The sequence below is a fragment of the Artibeus jamaicensis genome, unplaced genomic scaffold (assembly GCF_021234435.1).
Source record: "Artibeus jamaicensis isolate MK-2021 breed Jamaican fruit bat unplaced genomic scaffold, CSHL_Jam_final contig_889, whole genome shotgun sequence".
NCBI classification, from domain to species: Eukaryota; Metazoa; Chordata; class Mammalia; order Chiroptera; family Phyllostomidae; genus Artibeus; species Artibeus jamaicensis.
Window position 1 is genome coordinate 2,361,431 of NW_026522005.1, and position 16,469 is coordinate 2,377,899.

Here is a 16,469-nt window from a genome sequence, read left to right on the forward strand (position 1 = left end):
TTGGACCTCAGTACTTCAAAATGTGTGATTTGGAACTTAATATACTTCAAAGAATATAACATTTTATTTATTTAAAATTTTTTTAGTTATAGGTATAAAGTTTAATAAAGATGTCTGAGCAAGGGATACAATAAAAATGTATAACATTTAAAATGCAATAAATGTAATCAAGTGAATACAAAAATTATAATAAAGTTCAACATCTTTTTTATAACTAGTGCTTAATAAATTAAGCACTCTTTCATTATACCTTGACCTTACATGTTCAGAACTTAAAATTTCCATGACAAAGACCCCCCAAGGCAATACAGACTCGATTACTCCAAATCTAATTCCTTCTTTTACTGCTCGATCAAAAATGTCAATGGTAGTTAAAATAATACAACTACATTTTTAAAAGTGTGCTCAAGTATTTCAACTGCTATTTGCTTAATATTCTCCACTGCAGGATTCCACAGGGGCAAAGTGCAGCCCCTCTTCCGAGTACCTGTGAAAGTGGAGTCTAAGTGTGCGGCGTGCCTGACGACGGTAAGCGCCCTGGACTCACTGCACTCCTTGTTCCTGAGAAGGACAGAGGCAACAGTTCGGATGTTACTGTTGGGTCCCATCGCTATTAGCAAGTGCAGAAGCAGGCGCTTGCAATGTTCATACACCTCAGGGTGGCAGTGGTCAAACCCTAAAATGAGCAGAAAACAGGTATCAATAAAGAGAAATAAGGAGTATTCTTGCTACCAAACTCCCATTTTAAAGAAATGCAGGAATTAGATAATATGTGGTGGAACATGATACACTACCTAAGTTTTTTTTTATTGGTGTATATATAGTTTGTGTACCCTTTCACAACAGCCTATAGAACCGGCCAGGATCGAAGTCAGTTTGCAGTGTGTTTTATGTCTAAAATGTAACAATCTGAGAAATTACTGTGTTACCTAACACTACATGTAAACGGTTTAAAAAGGCAAACACCCTTTGTGACCAGCACACAATAGAAAGTCAGTAGATGCTTGATTACCAAAGGAATGAAGTAACACACATAAAAATGTGCCTGCCAGGAAAACTTAGGAGAAGACAGCTTCCCTGACCTGCTTCAAGACACCGAGAGCAACAAGGGAACTGCTGATTTGATGGACCCTACCACTCGCTGCAGAAGGCACATCGGAGTCTCAGCTGTAACAATCAGACTGTCCACAATCCAGTCACCTACTGGGAAACCCAGAACCCTTTTCAAGTTTCTATCCACTCAGAAAGTTTCCAACCCCAGAGGTAAATTTGATTCTTGCTACAGCTACAGAATCTTCCCTGCTAGAGGGTCTGTGTATTTGTGGGTCAGCGGGAGGGGCCGTAAGTTCAGAATGGGGATAACCCTAGACCAAGAATCATGGTAAAAACTGTCATGGAAATAGCACACACACACAAAAAACAGAAACAAACATGCAGAAACTTCAATTATCACACTGAAAAATGAAGGAATTAGAATCAAGTATTACCTAGAAATACTGCATGAAGAAGAAGATGGAGGTAGCTTCCCCATTCCACCTTCACACTGTGATCAATGATCAGATCGGTCAAAAGGATCACTGCTATGTTACACCTGTGTTGGATGAGAGTGTTATTATGTTTTACCAGAATAAACCTAAGACACTCCTATGTGGGTCACCTGAAGACTCTCATATAGTATTTTATGGAAAAAATACAACTTCTCAGGAAAAATAGAGGAAAAGAAATATAGCCAAAGAAACTGTTAAGTGATAGTTTTAGGGGAAAAAACACCTACTAAGGGCTCCTTGAAGCCAAGGGCCATATTTTCTTCATCTGCAACCGTAGGTCCTAGCACATTGCCTGCCACATAGTAGGTGTTCAATATATGTTTGGTGCATTAATAAATTTCGAAAAAATGCATTTTACCATGATTCTGTTCAGTAAAATTCAATTTAACTCAAAATAATAGTGCCTACTACCATCAAACCATATTTTCCAGATGTAGTAACTGGGTCCCAGAAAGGTCAAGTAACTATGCCAGACACCCAGAAAAGCAGCAGCACAATCAACATTTAATAGTATTAATCGTGTCCAGTTAGAATTCTGGGTGTTTAGATTTCTTAAAATCTAAACACAGTGATCTAATTTGTTGCAGTATTTCCAGAAAGAAGATTGCTTTTATTCTGTGTTCTCAGATAGCATAAAGAAAGCTCAAAGTGTTAAGCAGAATTTGGCTCGTACGAGACAGGAATGAGGCTGTGGTCCACCTGTGAAGAGGTAATCCAGGTGATGACGTTTCAGGCAAGTAATCCACCAGTGGTGACCAGCAGCCGCCCGCTGGTGGGAAGGGTAGTGGCTCTCCTTGATTATGCTCCATCACTTTCAGCCGCCAATTAGAATAAAGTGGCATTGAGTCACCTATCAAAATAAAATGATCTCATTTTCTACACCATCTATTTTCTGCCAATATAAGCAAACTCTAGTAAGACACCAACTATTTATAGCATTGGAAAGTGATAAAAATAATTTCCCACTATTTTGACATTTGTTTCCTAGGCAGACCTGGCATAGATAGTATCAAATTAAGCAAATCAGAGAGAAAGAGATATCGGTTCAGGTTCCGTCCTTTATGTCAAAGTGAAACTACACCAGTACTTCCTTATGATCCCATAATTGACGTCCAAGCCATGTAACCACATGACAGGTGAGTTGCCTGGTAACAAGGGCCTTCTGGTAAGTTACTCAATTCTGAATTTCCTGAGAGCACGCCAACAAAAACCCATCTTAACAGGAAATCTTCTCTACCCCAGTGGGGCTTCGGGGCGTGGTAAAAAAATGCCATCAGAAAATGTGAATTCTGTGTGACGTGGGTAAGTCACTTAACCTCTCTGGACCTCAGTTCCATCATGCGCACAAGGAGGAGATTGAACCAGATCCTCCTCAGGGTCCTTTCCCTGTCTGGAGAGGTGGGCTTCTATCTGACCCTACCTCAGTGTGACAGCCAACTTGGGTACATTATTCACTCTGCAACTGCAAGGGAGAACTCTAATAAGACGGAGTCCATGAAGAAAGCACAAACGTCTTTAAATGAGCAGCCTGTTGCCAGTGCCAGTTCCATGATGCTTTCTGAGAACTAATTCCCAACTTCCTTTTAATTCATCTGCAGGGAACCTGGGCTTTTAAACTGCCCCTCCCCACCCCCGCCACTTATACTGTTTCTTAGAACCCAGACATTTCAGGTTGTGTTGGAACACCAGTAGTGGCAGTTAAATACTCTTCCTAAAAACAATCTACTAAAAAAATATATCAGCATTGATAGAATTAGTAATACATCTTGCCATTGCAGTTATAAAAAACATTTGGAATTTATTACTTTTTTCTTCTTCATAAGATCCCCCGGAGCTGCTACTGTATCGAGACTCTAGTCTGTGGTGCTGACGATTTAAATGACTGTTCAGTCCACCGTAGATGTCTAGGTGTACATAGCTATGGGAATGATCATTGTAGTTAGTCACAGGTCACAGCAAAACACTGTTTGTACTTTATATATTACACTTTCTATGTTTAAATAAGCACACAGTATTCAAAATATTAACAAAAGTTTACCATGATCTATATTAACTTCTACCTCACAATTCAGAAGCTTAAGCTTCATAGTCAATTATTTCTACATGAGGTTTTTTTTTAATTGTTCTGGTAATAATGTTCTGGTGAAACCTATTTTTTTTAAAGATTTTATTTATATATTTTTAGAGAGAGGTAAAGGGAGGGAGAAAGACAGAAACATTGATGTGTGGTTGCCTCTCACATGTCCCCCACTGGGGACCTGGCCCGCAACCCAGGCATATGCCCTGACTGGGAATCGAACTGGCAACCCTTTGGTTCACAGCCCATGCTCAATCCACTGAGCGACACCAGCCAGGGCGAAACCTATTTTTATAGGCAGAATAAATATCCATTTTGAAAAGTTTAAAAATGTAAGCAACACAATTAGTGGTTGACCATACTCCACTAATTCTATTCATATAAAAGTCTAGCATGTCAGCATCTTTGATGTTGAAAGAGCCAATGTGGACAGTTTCTAAAAGGGGAATATGTTTCTTCACCAGAACCCTATACCATGAAACATATATTCCAATGCAGAGATTATCATCTGCTCTGAGGGCAATCAGTGTGTCAAACTGAAAGGCGGATGGCGAGCAGAGAAGTGCTCACCTCTCCTCAACAGTCTCCTTCCCGGGCTTGTTATCAGGACTGCCGTCGGTGGGAGCCACCATGGTATTGCTACTGGAAGTGGTTCCTGTAATCAGAAATAAAGCATTAGCTGTGCAAGTGAAACCCAGGATAACTCAGTAAGGACAAGACATCAAATCACAGATTTCAAAACTCCACTAGCATGAGAGAAAAGTAATTTTTAAAAAGGAATGTACTCATCATGCCCAAGAAGGGAAGGAGACAATAAGGACCAAATCTTGATGTCGGAAAACAAATGGACAAGAAATCAGTTGTGTTGAGGCTCAATCCTAAGGTGGTAATGATGGAAACCAAGAAGCTGCCATATCTGTGTTGCTGAACCTCCAAAAGGCTCAGACATGAGGGGCATCAAGTACTTCTGGAAGGGAGAAGGCGGTGTTAAAAATGGCAGGATTGGTTGAAAATCTCTTTCAGTAGTAGTTGGTCCCCCCCCCACCGCCCCAGGTCTATCCCCCTGCCTCCTGAGACTAAATCAGAAGATGTGCGGACTAGGGCACCACGTCCCATTGAGGGAGAAAGTACTTCGCTGAGAACAGGGGCATCACTGAGAACATGCACGGTGAAATTCGAGGCTGTGCCCCTGCAATCTTCTTACCCCACGGGGCTACGAGAAGGCCTGAAGCCTATGCTGTGTGCCTGTGTGTATCCACACAGACCCCTACACCCTCAACTTCAGACAATGACCAGTAGTTCCATCTGGGTAATCTGATTAGTTCAAGAGAAAGGACCTGTAGACACTCGCACCAATAAGATCACTGTATAACAAACGACAAAGGCAGTAAGTGCCATGTATACCTACGGGACATCCAATTAGCTTTTCAGTACTCCACTGTTTATGAAAAGACGGACCTAGAATTGGTAGGCTTTTGAGGAAAGCTTTTACCAAGACAAATCAAAACAGCAACATAGAGAAAATAGAAACTTTTGCTGGGAGAAGACAACTTCACTGGGTAGAGAAGTAGATAGGTCAACCATAAAACACGAACAAAGCATTCCTAAAGAAATTCTAATTAAATTAAAAAAAAATTTTTTTGGAACAAAAACATTCTTGCAGATATAGGAAAAATCAATAGAAGCATTATTAGAAATCCCCTAAGTAAGTAAACAAAAAGTCTGAGAAAAAATACATGACAAAAAGCAAATGATAAAGATGTAAAAGATTTCTAATTATGTAGATGTTATTAATATGCTAAAATTATAGTAACTATAATATATGAGCATATGTGCAGGGCCTGGCAAAAATAATGCCCCCTATTTATTACTAAATCTTTTATTACAAAATCATAAGCATCTAGTTTTGTAACATAACAATATTACACTCAAGCACACCAAATGACATTTTAGGTGAAAATGTTCAAATTAAAACTGTAAATTACTATACACCCATATTATTACCCTACCATCCACTTCTGCTGAACCCTGTATATACACTCATAAAATTGGATACTATACATAGTATTCACTAAAAATTAAATACAGAATTATGGAATAAAATTTCAAAAAGTAAGCATTTTCTGTATTTAACATTAATTTTATTCATTAAAATGAATATAAGGATATATAACTCTGTATTCTGCTTCTAAAAAGGAATGGAAATGTGTTTCCCTTTGAAACATTAAAAACCCTTACACTGTCAAATTTCTCTACTCATATGAAGATTTATAAAATGTTATCAAAGTTATCGACAATACATGACTCGTTTGCTTTTGTTTTGATGGTGCTTAAAGCAAACACTTGCTAGAATGAACAACCAAGGAAAGGTTCTCTTTTGAAACAAAGTAATCAGTTGTAACTAACTTCTCACCTGAGGTGACAGAAGGGATTTTATAGCTGGAAGTGATGCGATAGTAGGGGGGATTATCCATGTGAGTGACCCCCGAACTGACAGGGTCGGTCAGCTGTAGTTCACTCACCAGTTCTTCTAGCAACTGCATTGTTTTGTCTCTACCTAAATATACAATAACCTTCTTCACCTGTCACAAAGAAATCATTCGGAAAAGAAAAAGCAAGTTTTAGTTCATAAATATGTCGAGACAGAGTCTATCAGAGTAAGTTCCATTTTAAATTTGAATACAACATTGATCAGCAGTAAGACATCAATTAATCAGCTGCATAAACACCACCCTCCCTCCCACCCTCAAACTGTACTGACATGACCTGGATGTACTAACGGTTTCTACAACATTGCCCACTTCCTTAAAAATTTGTGCTTTTTCTTGAAGAAGAAGAGCAAAAGATAATTGCTTTCCTATAAAAATGTTTACTTCTTAGTGGAAAAATTTTAATCAATATCATCCTAAGTTTTCCTCTTATTTTTAGTCAGGCAGCCTTCAAACCTAGGATTTACCTTTTATTTTGCCTTCTTTTCTCTATATTCAACCCAGCAGTACAGAACAGTGATTAACACTTGCTAGCTACATAAGGTGAAAGATACTCTCAGTTTTCCCTTCTGCAAAATGGGGACAATAGCACTGACTTCATCTAGATGTTAGGGTTAAATAAGATACATAAAAGCACTGTAAAAATGCCTAGTACACAGAATAAGTTAATAAGTGAAAAAATTTCATTATATCTGTTTCCCCATACTTTTACCCTTACCATTCAAAATGTGGTCCTAGCAGCATAGCCATCATCTGGGAACTTGCTAGAAATACTAAATCTCAGGCCCTACCTGACCTCCAGAATCGGAACCAGAACAACATCCCCAGAGGATCTGTGTGCACTCACATGTGAGATGCTCTTCTTTACACAACCTCTGGAGAGACCTTGAAATGAGCTTCATTCTAGCACACCAAAGCCTTGCAATGCTGACCCACAGGCAAGTGACTTCCCTACCCTCAGCTCCCTGTCTACCCGACCTGCTCTGTCTGCGCATGTCGTTCTCCTGTTCAGTCCCCTCTGACATTCCAGGTGCAGAGCTGCCTCTCCGTGCCATTGTTCGTCTGGGTGTGAAGACCCGTGAGTGGAATCTGCCCACCCTGATCCTGTCAAGTCCTGGAGGCCCCCCTCCCCCAACTCCTGTGCCACTGCCAAGAAATTTTCACCCCTTTCTCACACAGATCTGGGCTGGAACTCCAGCTCTGTCATGTGATAGTGCTAAATGGCTGTGTGACTCTGAGGAAATGACTCTAGTCCCTGCCTTGTTTTATTCATCTGTAAAAGTGCGGTAATCTTACCAAGCTCATAGGTTTATTCTGAGAATTAAATGAAATAATGTAGATGAAAAAGTACTTGTACTATGCCTAGCCTACAATAAATCATTAAAAAATGATAATTTAGATATTATTTGGGGGGATAAATGGTGATGGATGGACACTTGGCTTGGGGTGGCAAACACACAACAGTGTACAGATGGTGTGTTGTGGAATTGTGCACCTGAAACTTGTATAACTATTAACTAGTGTCACCCAATAAATTTAATAAAAAGGAAGACATTATTATTGTCATTCAATATGGTTCCTTTCTTTTCCGAATTTATTGGGGTGACACTGGTTAATAAACTTATACAGATTTCAGGTGTATATTTCTACAACACACCACCTGAATACTCTACTGTGTGTTCATCGCCCCAAGTTGAGTCTCCTTCCACCACCCATTCTCTCCCCTTCACCCTCCCTTACCCCCCAATCTCCTGGTAAGCCTACTTTTGCCCCACGCTGTATATGTTTGATAATGATCAGTGCTAGGAAAATTGACAAATCAGGGAAAGAAAATGAAGAATCTTGTGTGGGGGCAGGGCATTTAGGGTTTTTGACAGAATGAACCAGCAAAGGTCTCAATGACAATGGACATTTGAGGAAAAACCCGAAGTAGGTGAAGGAGTGAGCAATGTGGTTATTGAGGAAACGAGAGAAGAGTATGTGCAAAGGCCCCAAGGTAGGAAGGAGCGGCATGCGAGCGGGGCAGCAAGGGGTCGGCAGGACTTCAGGGCAGGGGACCTGCTGCTCAGAGAGGCAACGAGGGATCGTGCCATTTTGGACCACACACCTACCTTGCTCTATGCGCTTCTCAGTGACAGGCCTTCAGAGCAATGTTTTCAGGAATCAGGTTAACTTGGGGAATATTGGGTAAAGCAAAGCTATTAAATGGTTTTTTTTAGGTAGGATCTGGCTCTGGCTGAGTAGCTCATTTGGTTAGTGGGCTGTCCCAATGTGCCTGGGTGGTGGGTTCTATCCCCGGTCAGGCACATACAAGAATCAACCAGTGAATGCATAAGTAAGTGGAACAACAAATTGATGTTTCTCTCTCTACCCCCTGCCTCTCAAATCGATTTTTTTTAAAAAAAAAAAGCTCTCAAAAAAAAAAAAAAAAAAGCAGGATCTGTAAGAAGTTTCAGGACAATGTTTTGCAGAGATAGTCTCTTGTGGAACATACTTTTAGGAGATACTGCCATGTGATTGATAGCAGTACCTACATGCATATACACATGTGTTTGCATGCATGTACATATATTCACATACATGTCTGATAGGTCCCTATTCTCTTAACTTGAGCATATTTAAAGGATTGCTTTCCTCTCCAGAAGGAAAAGACTACTGTATTCTTCTCTGCACACCTCTTAGCTAGCCTTCCCTTGCTGCCAGAAGTTTTGGACACAATTCTAGATACTGAGCTCCGACTTACCATCTTGCTTTAACACCCCAATGCCGGCACCTGCCTAGCAAACTCTGTTTTTCTGGTCTCTGTTTCAATATCGCTTTCTCCTGAATGTAATCTCTAATCATCCCAGACGTTTGTGGTTCCAAGTTATTCACTCTCAGTTGTCTGCAATTTTTCTTTGTAGCCCTTATCATGGCTGGACTTTATTAAATTACTGATTTATTCATTAAACAAATAAAAATGAATAAAATCTGTGTCACCCATCATATTATAATACCCAGAACCCAGAAGAGAACCTGGCCAATAATATTCATTCAATGAGTCAATGAATGCATTCATGTACTCTCTTATGACTGCCCTTTCCCTAGCCCTGCTTTGCCTCTACTGATCTACTGATGATTATATTCTGATAGTACAAGACACCATTAAAAAACTATATATGTATATATTAAAAAAGTTAAATGAACTGTAATACATACGTAAGGCAAGAGGCTTGGTTCACTATTCACTCCACAAATGCTGATCAAAAAATGCAAAATTATCTTCAGGTTTTTTGGCCAGCCATCTGCAAGTGTGGTCCACACGTTCTCCATTTCCGACCAGGCCAGCTCGTCCCCATACTACGTGCAGACACACAGCAAATGTCTCAGTGAAGACTGTCTATCATGTACCACACTTGTCACATCGTGAAATATTAGAAAATGTTTTTACAGACAGCTTTAATCTTTTCCATACTTTAAAAAAGTAATCATTTCTTTCAACACATCTGAACATAAATAACGTTACAGTCAGGCCCCACATGATGATATTTTAGTCAACAAAAGACCACACATACATACCACATAATCTTTTGACAGTGGCCCCATAAGATCATACTGGAACCAAAAGCCCCTACTGCCTAGTCATGTTGCTGCCATAACACCATAACACTGTAGCACGATGCCTTACTCAGGTGTTTGTGGAGATGCAAATATAAACACACCTGCTGTGCTGACAGGGGCATAGAAGTATTGCACCTGTGAGGTCTGTCCAGAAGGTATTCAGCCAGGTAATATGAAAAATGAAAACATTTATTGAAGAAGATAAAGATACAAGAAACACTGTGCATAGGATAGGACAATGATAACTTAATCTCCTTCAAAGTAGGCACCTTGGGACCTCACACAGTTCTCTTAATTGCCATCAGCTGCTCCACTGTATTTTCCTGAATCTCATCAATGGTCTGAAATCTCTTCCCTTTCAAAGGTGATTTTAGTTTTGGAAAAAGCCAGAAGTTTCAGTGCACCAAATCTGGGCTGGAGTGGACTGAGTCACCGAGGTGATTTGATGTTTTGTCAAAAGCCAAAAAAATCTGCATAAGATGTGATGCAGGAGTGTTGTCCTGATGAAGCTGCCAATCACCAGTTGCTCATAGTTGCGGCCTTCTGAACCATCCAAATAGTTTCCGTGGAGGAATGCTCAAGCTCAATCCAAAATCTGATGCAGATTCATTGTTCTACCTACTCAGTCATTCTGAATGCAACAGCCCCACAGTACACATGCTCACTCAATGGTGTCTACTGCCCCACGGACTAGTACAATGAGGTCGTTGTTGCTCACGCATGCACATTCTAGTCTACTCTCCTTGGCTGCCAGGTTACACTGATGTTGTGCAAACCGTTCTTATTATATTAAAAATGGCTGGACTTTTTCTGGACAGACCTTGTACAGTTTTGTAGAGTATGCAATACTTGATAATGATAACAAAGAATTATGTTGCTGGCTTAAGTATTTAATACACTTTTTTATCATCATTCTAGAGTATACTCTTTCTACTTACTAAAAAAAAGTTTGCTATAAAACCGTGTCCTGTGTTATGCCAACAGCAGCCTCATACACCTCGTGTTTACTGTACCTCTTCATTGCTTGCTTTAATCTCATGTTGTTTTGTACAGTAACACGTGGTACAGGCTGGTAGCCTGGGAGCAGCAGGCTATACCATCCAGCCTACTGGATGGGGAGTGGGCTACATACTACGTAAGTTTGTGTAGGGACACTCCATGATATTCATGAACAACACAAATGAATTTCTCAGAACGTATTCATGTCGTCAGGTGGTGCATGACTGTAATTACTTATGATTTTAATCCCCCTCCAAGAAGATATTTATATCTGATGAGTAGTTTTTTTTTTAGAGATAGAAATTTTTAATTCTATTTGTTTGGTTATCACAGGATTATCCAGCGTATTCATCTATTTCTAACCTTGTTTACTCCTCTTAACTTGGTAACTCTGTGCGCCAACTGCAGACACAGACCCTTCTTACCTTCGCGGTCATGTACATCAGATTGTTCAAAACCATCGCAGTGGCCTGTGGGGATCCCCAGCCTTCTCCTCGTAACCAGCGCCTGCTAGTCACCATAAGTTCTCGGTCTTTTAAGGAGTCATCTTCGTCTTCGTCATGCCGCCTTGCCGCGGGCAGAGGTCTTAGGTCCACCAGCTCGATGTTGTTCATCCAGGGTAGCAGGTAGTGCAGCATCACCTGCCTCCCCGCCGGGTGAGCTGTCTGAATTCTCTGGCTTATCTCTGTGATTAAAAAATGGCCAAAAGACGGGACAACTGATATAATTTTGCTTTCCTTTGATTTGTAATTAACTTCAACGTATCAATCTTCAAGAACAGGAAGCCAGATTTTATTCATTCTATTTAAAAATTATGAGTACTGTTTCTCCTCCTAATAAATTTGACTTTGATGACATCATAAAGAACATTAAAGCGAACATATATCACACTCTTACTTTTTATATATAACACCTTTGGTGGTTAAGATAAAATACATGTTTTCACAGTTGGTAGGACTGTATATAAAATGGTGCAACTAACATAAAAGAGAGTATAAGGGCTCCTCAGAAAAGTGAAAACAGAGCGACCACACGATCTAGCGATTCCACTGCTGCAACTGAAGGCAGGATCTCAGAAGGTGCCTGCACATCCATGTTCACAACAGCCAAGAAGTGGAAACAACCCAAATGTCCATCAGCGGTGAATGGATGCGCATAACGTGGTACCTACATACAATGGAACACCAGGCAGCCTGAAACTTGCTACAGCTCGGATGAACTGAGGATAGTATGCTAAGTGAAATAAGGCAGTCATTAAAAATAATAATAATAATAATGTATGACTCTACTTATATGGAAAAGAGAATGGTGGGACTGGTAGTGAGGGGAAAGGGAAAGGCGTTCTCCGTTGGTGAGTCGAGAGTTTCAGTTCTGCGGGACGAAAATTTCCTGGAGATTTCATAACAATGTAGATATACATAACACTACTGAAGTGTACAGTTAAAGTAACTGTGACAAATTTTACAATATGGGCTTTCTAACACAATAAATAAATCTAACGTTAAGATAAAAGACCATGTGTGTGCATGGAGTACTTGAAGTGACGCATGAATAATCGCGCACATTTGAGCCCTATCTAGGAGACCCTGGGACACACCTGTGACTTTCACATTCACCTCATTTAATGCCCATGACACACCTGTGGGGTGGACAGGGAGTTAACCTGCCCGAGGTCAGACTGGTCAAGTAGCAGAGGAGCCAAAAACAAGGTTGATTCCAAAGCCCGTAAGTTTTTATACGCTGTTTAATTTCCAAATATCACTTTAAATAAAAATCATCTTTCTCCTCACCTCACCCCCTTTGCCTATATTTACATGTTACTTACTTACTCATTGGAAGGAGTGAATAAGGATGCTGAGTGAATACCTGGGTTTGAATCCCAGCTCTACCCTATACAAGCTGCCTGACCTAGAACCAGCCTGTCAACTATTTATCCTTAATTTATTATTCTGCACAAAGAGGATAACAAAAGTAGTTGCCTTGCCCTGGCTGGTAGGGCTCAGTTGGTTGAGTGTCATCCTGTGGAAAGGTCATGGGTTCAATTCCTAGCCCAGGGCACAAGCCTGGCTTATGAGCCAACTGGCCAATGTTTCTCCCCCTCTCTTGTCCAATCTCTCTCTCTTTTAAGAGAAAGAAATTAAAAAGGGAGAGCTACAGAGAGAAGAAAAAAGCAGCCTCCTCGTGGAGCTGTCGTGCAGATTCGGTGTAGTGCCAATGAAGTACTCAGTCCCAGTGCCTTGCATACGGTTATGCTCAATTCTCCTTTTTATAAGAATCCCTTCTGTTAGTCCATCAATGTTACTGCCTCCAGCACGAAACATGAGACCTGGAGCTCTGGAAGTAGTTGAATGAGGAGATCCTGACTGGGAGAAAGTCAGTGTGTTTGTGGGAGCTCAGGCGACGGCAGGACCAGGTGCCATCCCAACCAACTCCAGGGCCCCTGAGCCCCCAGTGGTCTCCTCTGTGTTCTACTCAGGAGCTTCCAGAAGCAGCTGAGCAGCAGCAAAGCTGGTGTTCGGGGTGGCCATCATGCTGCACTGATGACGATCCATGTCCTCCCTGGAAGGGCTTTCAGGACCACAGGAGGTAGGAAAAGAGAGGCCTGATCACTGCCATCCACCAGTGCAACCCGAACTGGTCAACTGTTTCAAGAATTGACTGATAGGAGAATTGAGGTTAATCTTTCCCCACTTGAGTCAATTACTCATGGGAAACTAACCTTTTCCACGGCTGAACTAGGCACTATGGAAAGAAATGCAGGCAAGGAGGCCACTATGTCTGCAGGACTAATGTAAGTAAAGACCTACAGCAGAACCCTGCCATTGCCTGGATGCCAGTTTCGGCGCATGTCCAGTACTCAGACGAGAACAAGATTTTGCTGCAGGTGGAAAGGAGAAAAACAAACCGAGTGACTTTTGTCTCATAATTAAAACTTTTTAGTTAAAGGGTAAGGCATTATGGGGGCATTTACAATAATGTGTTCTTTTGCCAGAAGGTTAAACGAGATGGACCCCAAAATTTTCCTAAATCTGAGTCCTGGGAGACCAAACAGATATGCTATCTCGCCTGACACATACCCTGATGTTTCAGAAACCCTGGAAGGAATATTTGTTGTCCCCAAATAAAGACAACTGGACAAGAAAGAAATGTGAGCTCCCATCAAGAGTTTTGTTTAAGGCAGTGCAGGGTCTTGCACTATGATTAGAGGTTTTACTTATAGAAAGAAACCTGTATCAGTATCCCTGCATTATTTTAATATAAATGCTGCTGAAGTAAGCACAACCGCCCCACTATTTTATTTTTTAAAGATTTTATTTATTTATTTTTAGAGAGAGGGAATGAGAGAGAGAAAGATCAATGTGTAGTTGCCTCTTGTGCGTCCCCCAACTCGGACCTGGCCCGCAACCCAGGCATGTGCCCTGACTTCCCATTGAACCAGTGACCTTTTGGTGTTCGATCCACTAACTCACACCAGCCAGGGCAAGATATGTTTTAAAATTACATGTGAAGACGACTCCTACATTCTTCTTCTTCTTCTTTTTTTTTTGCTGGGTAGAGTGGAGAAGGAAGGGCAAAGTAAGAAAAAGTAAGAAGTGCTATAAAGACTTCATTATTAAGACATCAAAACACCATGATAGATTAGTCATGATCTAAATTTCTTAGGTAAAGAAAAAAAATCTCTCATGTAAACACACATTTTGTTTCGAGTCAACCTAAATTTCCATATATTGAAAACTTCTTAAACCCCAATTTTTAGAAATGATTGCTAAAAAAAGAAAAACTACTAACCAGTTCGATGATCATACCTGAGAATATGGCGAGAGTTAGCTCAGGATACGCCCTTGCTAATTCCTCAGACAACTGATAGTATGAAACAGAGTACAGATGTGGCAGAGGAGACAGCTGGCTGAGGACTCCGTCTGTTCTCTGAACCTCCAGTTTGTGAGCATAGCGAAACATCTTCGGTTCCAAGATCTGCAGGAATGCAATGCCATCAATTCAAGATTTTATGGGTCCTCTAAATTTCAACTAAAATGAAAAACAATGAAATCTCCCAAGAAATATTCCAGTTAAAAAATTATAGTTGCATATATTACAAAATACCTCAAATTAATTTCAAATTCCAATAAACGTTGGCAAAAGGTCTCTTAACTATTTATAAGGCATTACATTCCTTGTGTTCAATGGCAATGCTTTGAGTTAGTAGCACAGTCTGAAAATAACTTCAGCAACTTAATGTACAATTACTTGAAAAAGATTTACCACTTTCCAGTTCAAAAATATATCTATATAAAACTGTATAAGTGAAAAAAATCTTCAAACAGATCTTGGTTAATCACACATTAAATATTGAATATAAACTAAAAATTCTTTTGACGTTATACTATGTAAAGAGCTACACTACTGACCCCTTTTTTAAAAATTTTTATTTCTTCAATTACAGTTTACATTCAACATTATTTTGTATTAGTTTCAGGTGTACAGCATAGTGATTAGACAATCATATGCTTTATAAAGTGGCCCCCCAAGATTTCAGGTACCCACCTGGCACCATACATAGTTTTTACAATACTGTTTACTATCTTTCCTGTGCTTTACTTTACATTCCCATGACTGTTTTCTAACTATCAACTAGTACTTAATCTCTTCCCGCTTTTCACCCAGCCCCCCAACTTTCTTCTTAATGAAGTCATTAGGGTGTAAATCCTAAGACGGTCTTTACCACCATCAGTACCACCTCAAACCCTCTGAAAAATCAGCATCTACTTGAATCCTATGCTTCTTTTTTTTCCAAAAATTATTTTATTGTTGCTCAAGTACAGTTGTCTGCATTTACCTCCCTCCAATCCCCCCACTCTGAATCCTACACTTAACCCTTGATAAAGAGTAAAGAACCTCAACTCATCCATTAGTTAAGCATTGTATAATAATGACATATTCATGCTTGGCAAATTAACTTTCTAGGTTATACTTCTCAGCCTAACAATGGAAAATTATACAAGGTTATCATAAAAGAGGTAATTCTTTTTCCCTTGGTTTGCCAAGTGAAAAAAATTTTGACTCACATTCTTATCTGAACATAAATAGTTAACACACACAGGGCCCTGACCACTGAATTTTTGTAAGTGTAGCACACTCACAGGGCCACACAGATGCGTGGGGGGTGATATGCAAAAACCCTCTGCAATACTCTGAACAGCTGATTTTACTTATGGACTCAAGTGGCCCATATTCTCTTTGCCTTCCCTTTCAAATGACCGTTAGGAACTGATGCCATACCTCACTATTAAAAGTAAAGCTGAATATTAGTATACTTTCAAGGCAGGAAGAAGCTGTTATGCTTCACTAAGTCCTGCATATAAAGATTTAAATTAATATTTGTTTACAAACCTGTAAAAGTTGCATAGCGACTTCATAGATACTTCGAGAAGAATCAGCTGCTTTAAACAGTATCAGATTCAGGAGCATCACTGTGTCACACTGATAATCCCTAGGGACAAATTTCACATGTTAGGCAAATAATGTCTAAGGCTTTCACACAAGTTAATAAATATGATGCACAAAAAGGGTAAGACCGCAGGCATGTGGCCATGGAGCCCATGAGGCGGCTGTGTTTTGATGAGGCTAGCGGTACGACAACAAATGCATGGCAGTCATTCCCCTTATTTTGGTTAAAGTTTCTTAGAGCTCAGTATTTCTGAATTCAAGTGGAAACGGGAAACACACACTAAATAAAAGATAAAAAGCAGCATCTGG

The 16,469-nt window shown here is 40.1% G+C and overlaps 1 protein-coding gene across 16 annotated transcripts in view; it reads right to left on the minus strand.

Annotated features, from left to right (window-relative positions):
• FRYL (FRY like transcription coactivator) overlaps positions 1–16,469 on the minus strand; it is a 247,593-nt gene that overhangs the window by 51,690 nt on the left and 179,434 nt on the right. For all 16 annotated transcript variants that reach the window (XR_008389628.1, XM_053654987.1, XM_053654985.1 and 13 more), the window contains 10 exons: positions 16,104–16,203; positions 14,519–14,687; positions 11,138–11,397; positions 9,312–9,452; positions 6,038–6,206; positions 4,195–4,279; positions 3,353–3,465; positions 2,247–2,397; positions 1,488–1,591; positions 488–676 (listed from right to left, as the gene is read on the minus strand). Coding sequence is in view for 15 of the 16 variants with exons in the window: in XM_053654987.1 (XP_053510962.1) it covers positions 488–676; positions 1,488–1,591; positions 2,247–2,397; positions 3,353–3,465; positions 4,195–4,279; positions 6,038–6,206; positions 9,312–9,452; positions 11,138–11,397; positions 14,519–14,687; positions 16,104–16,203 (1,481 nt within the window). In the remaining variant the exon portion in view is untranslated. The remainder of the gene's footprint in view (positions 1–487; positions 677–1,487; positions 1,592–2,246; positions 2,398–3,352; positions 3,466–4,194; positions 4,280–6,037; positions 6,207–9,311; positions 9,453–11,137; positions 11,398–14,518; positions 14,688–16,103; positions 16,204–16,469) is intronic.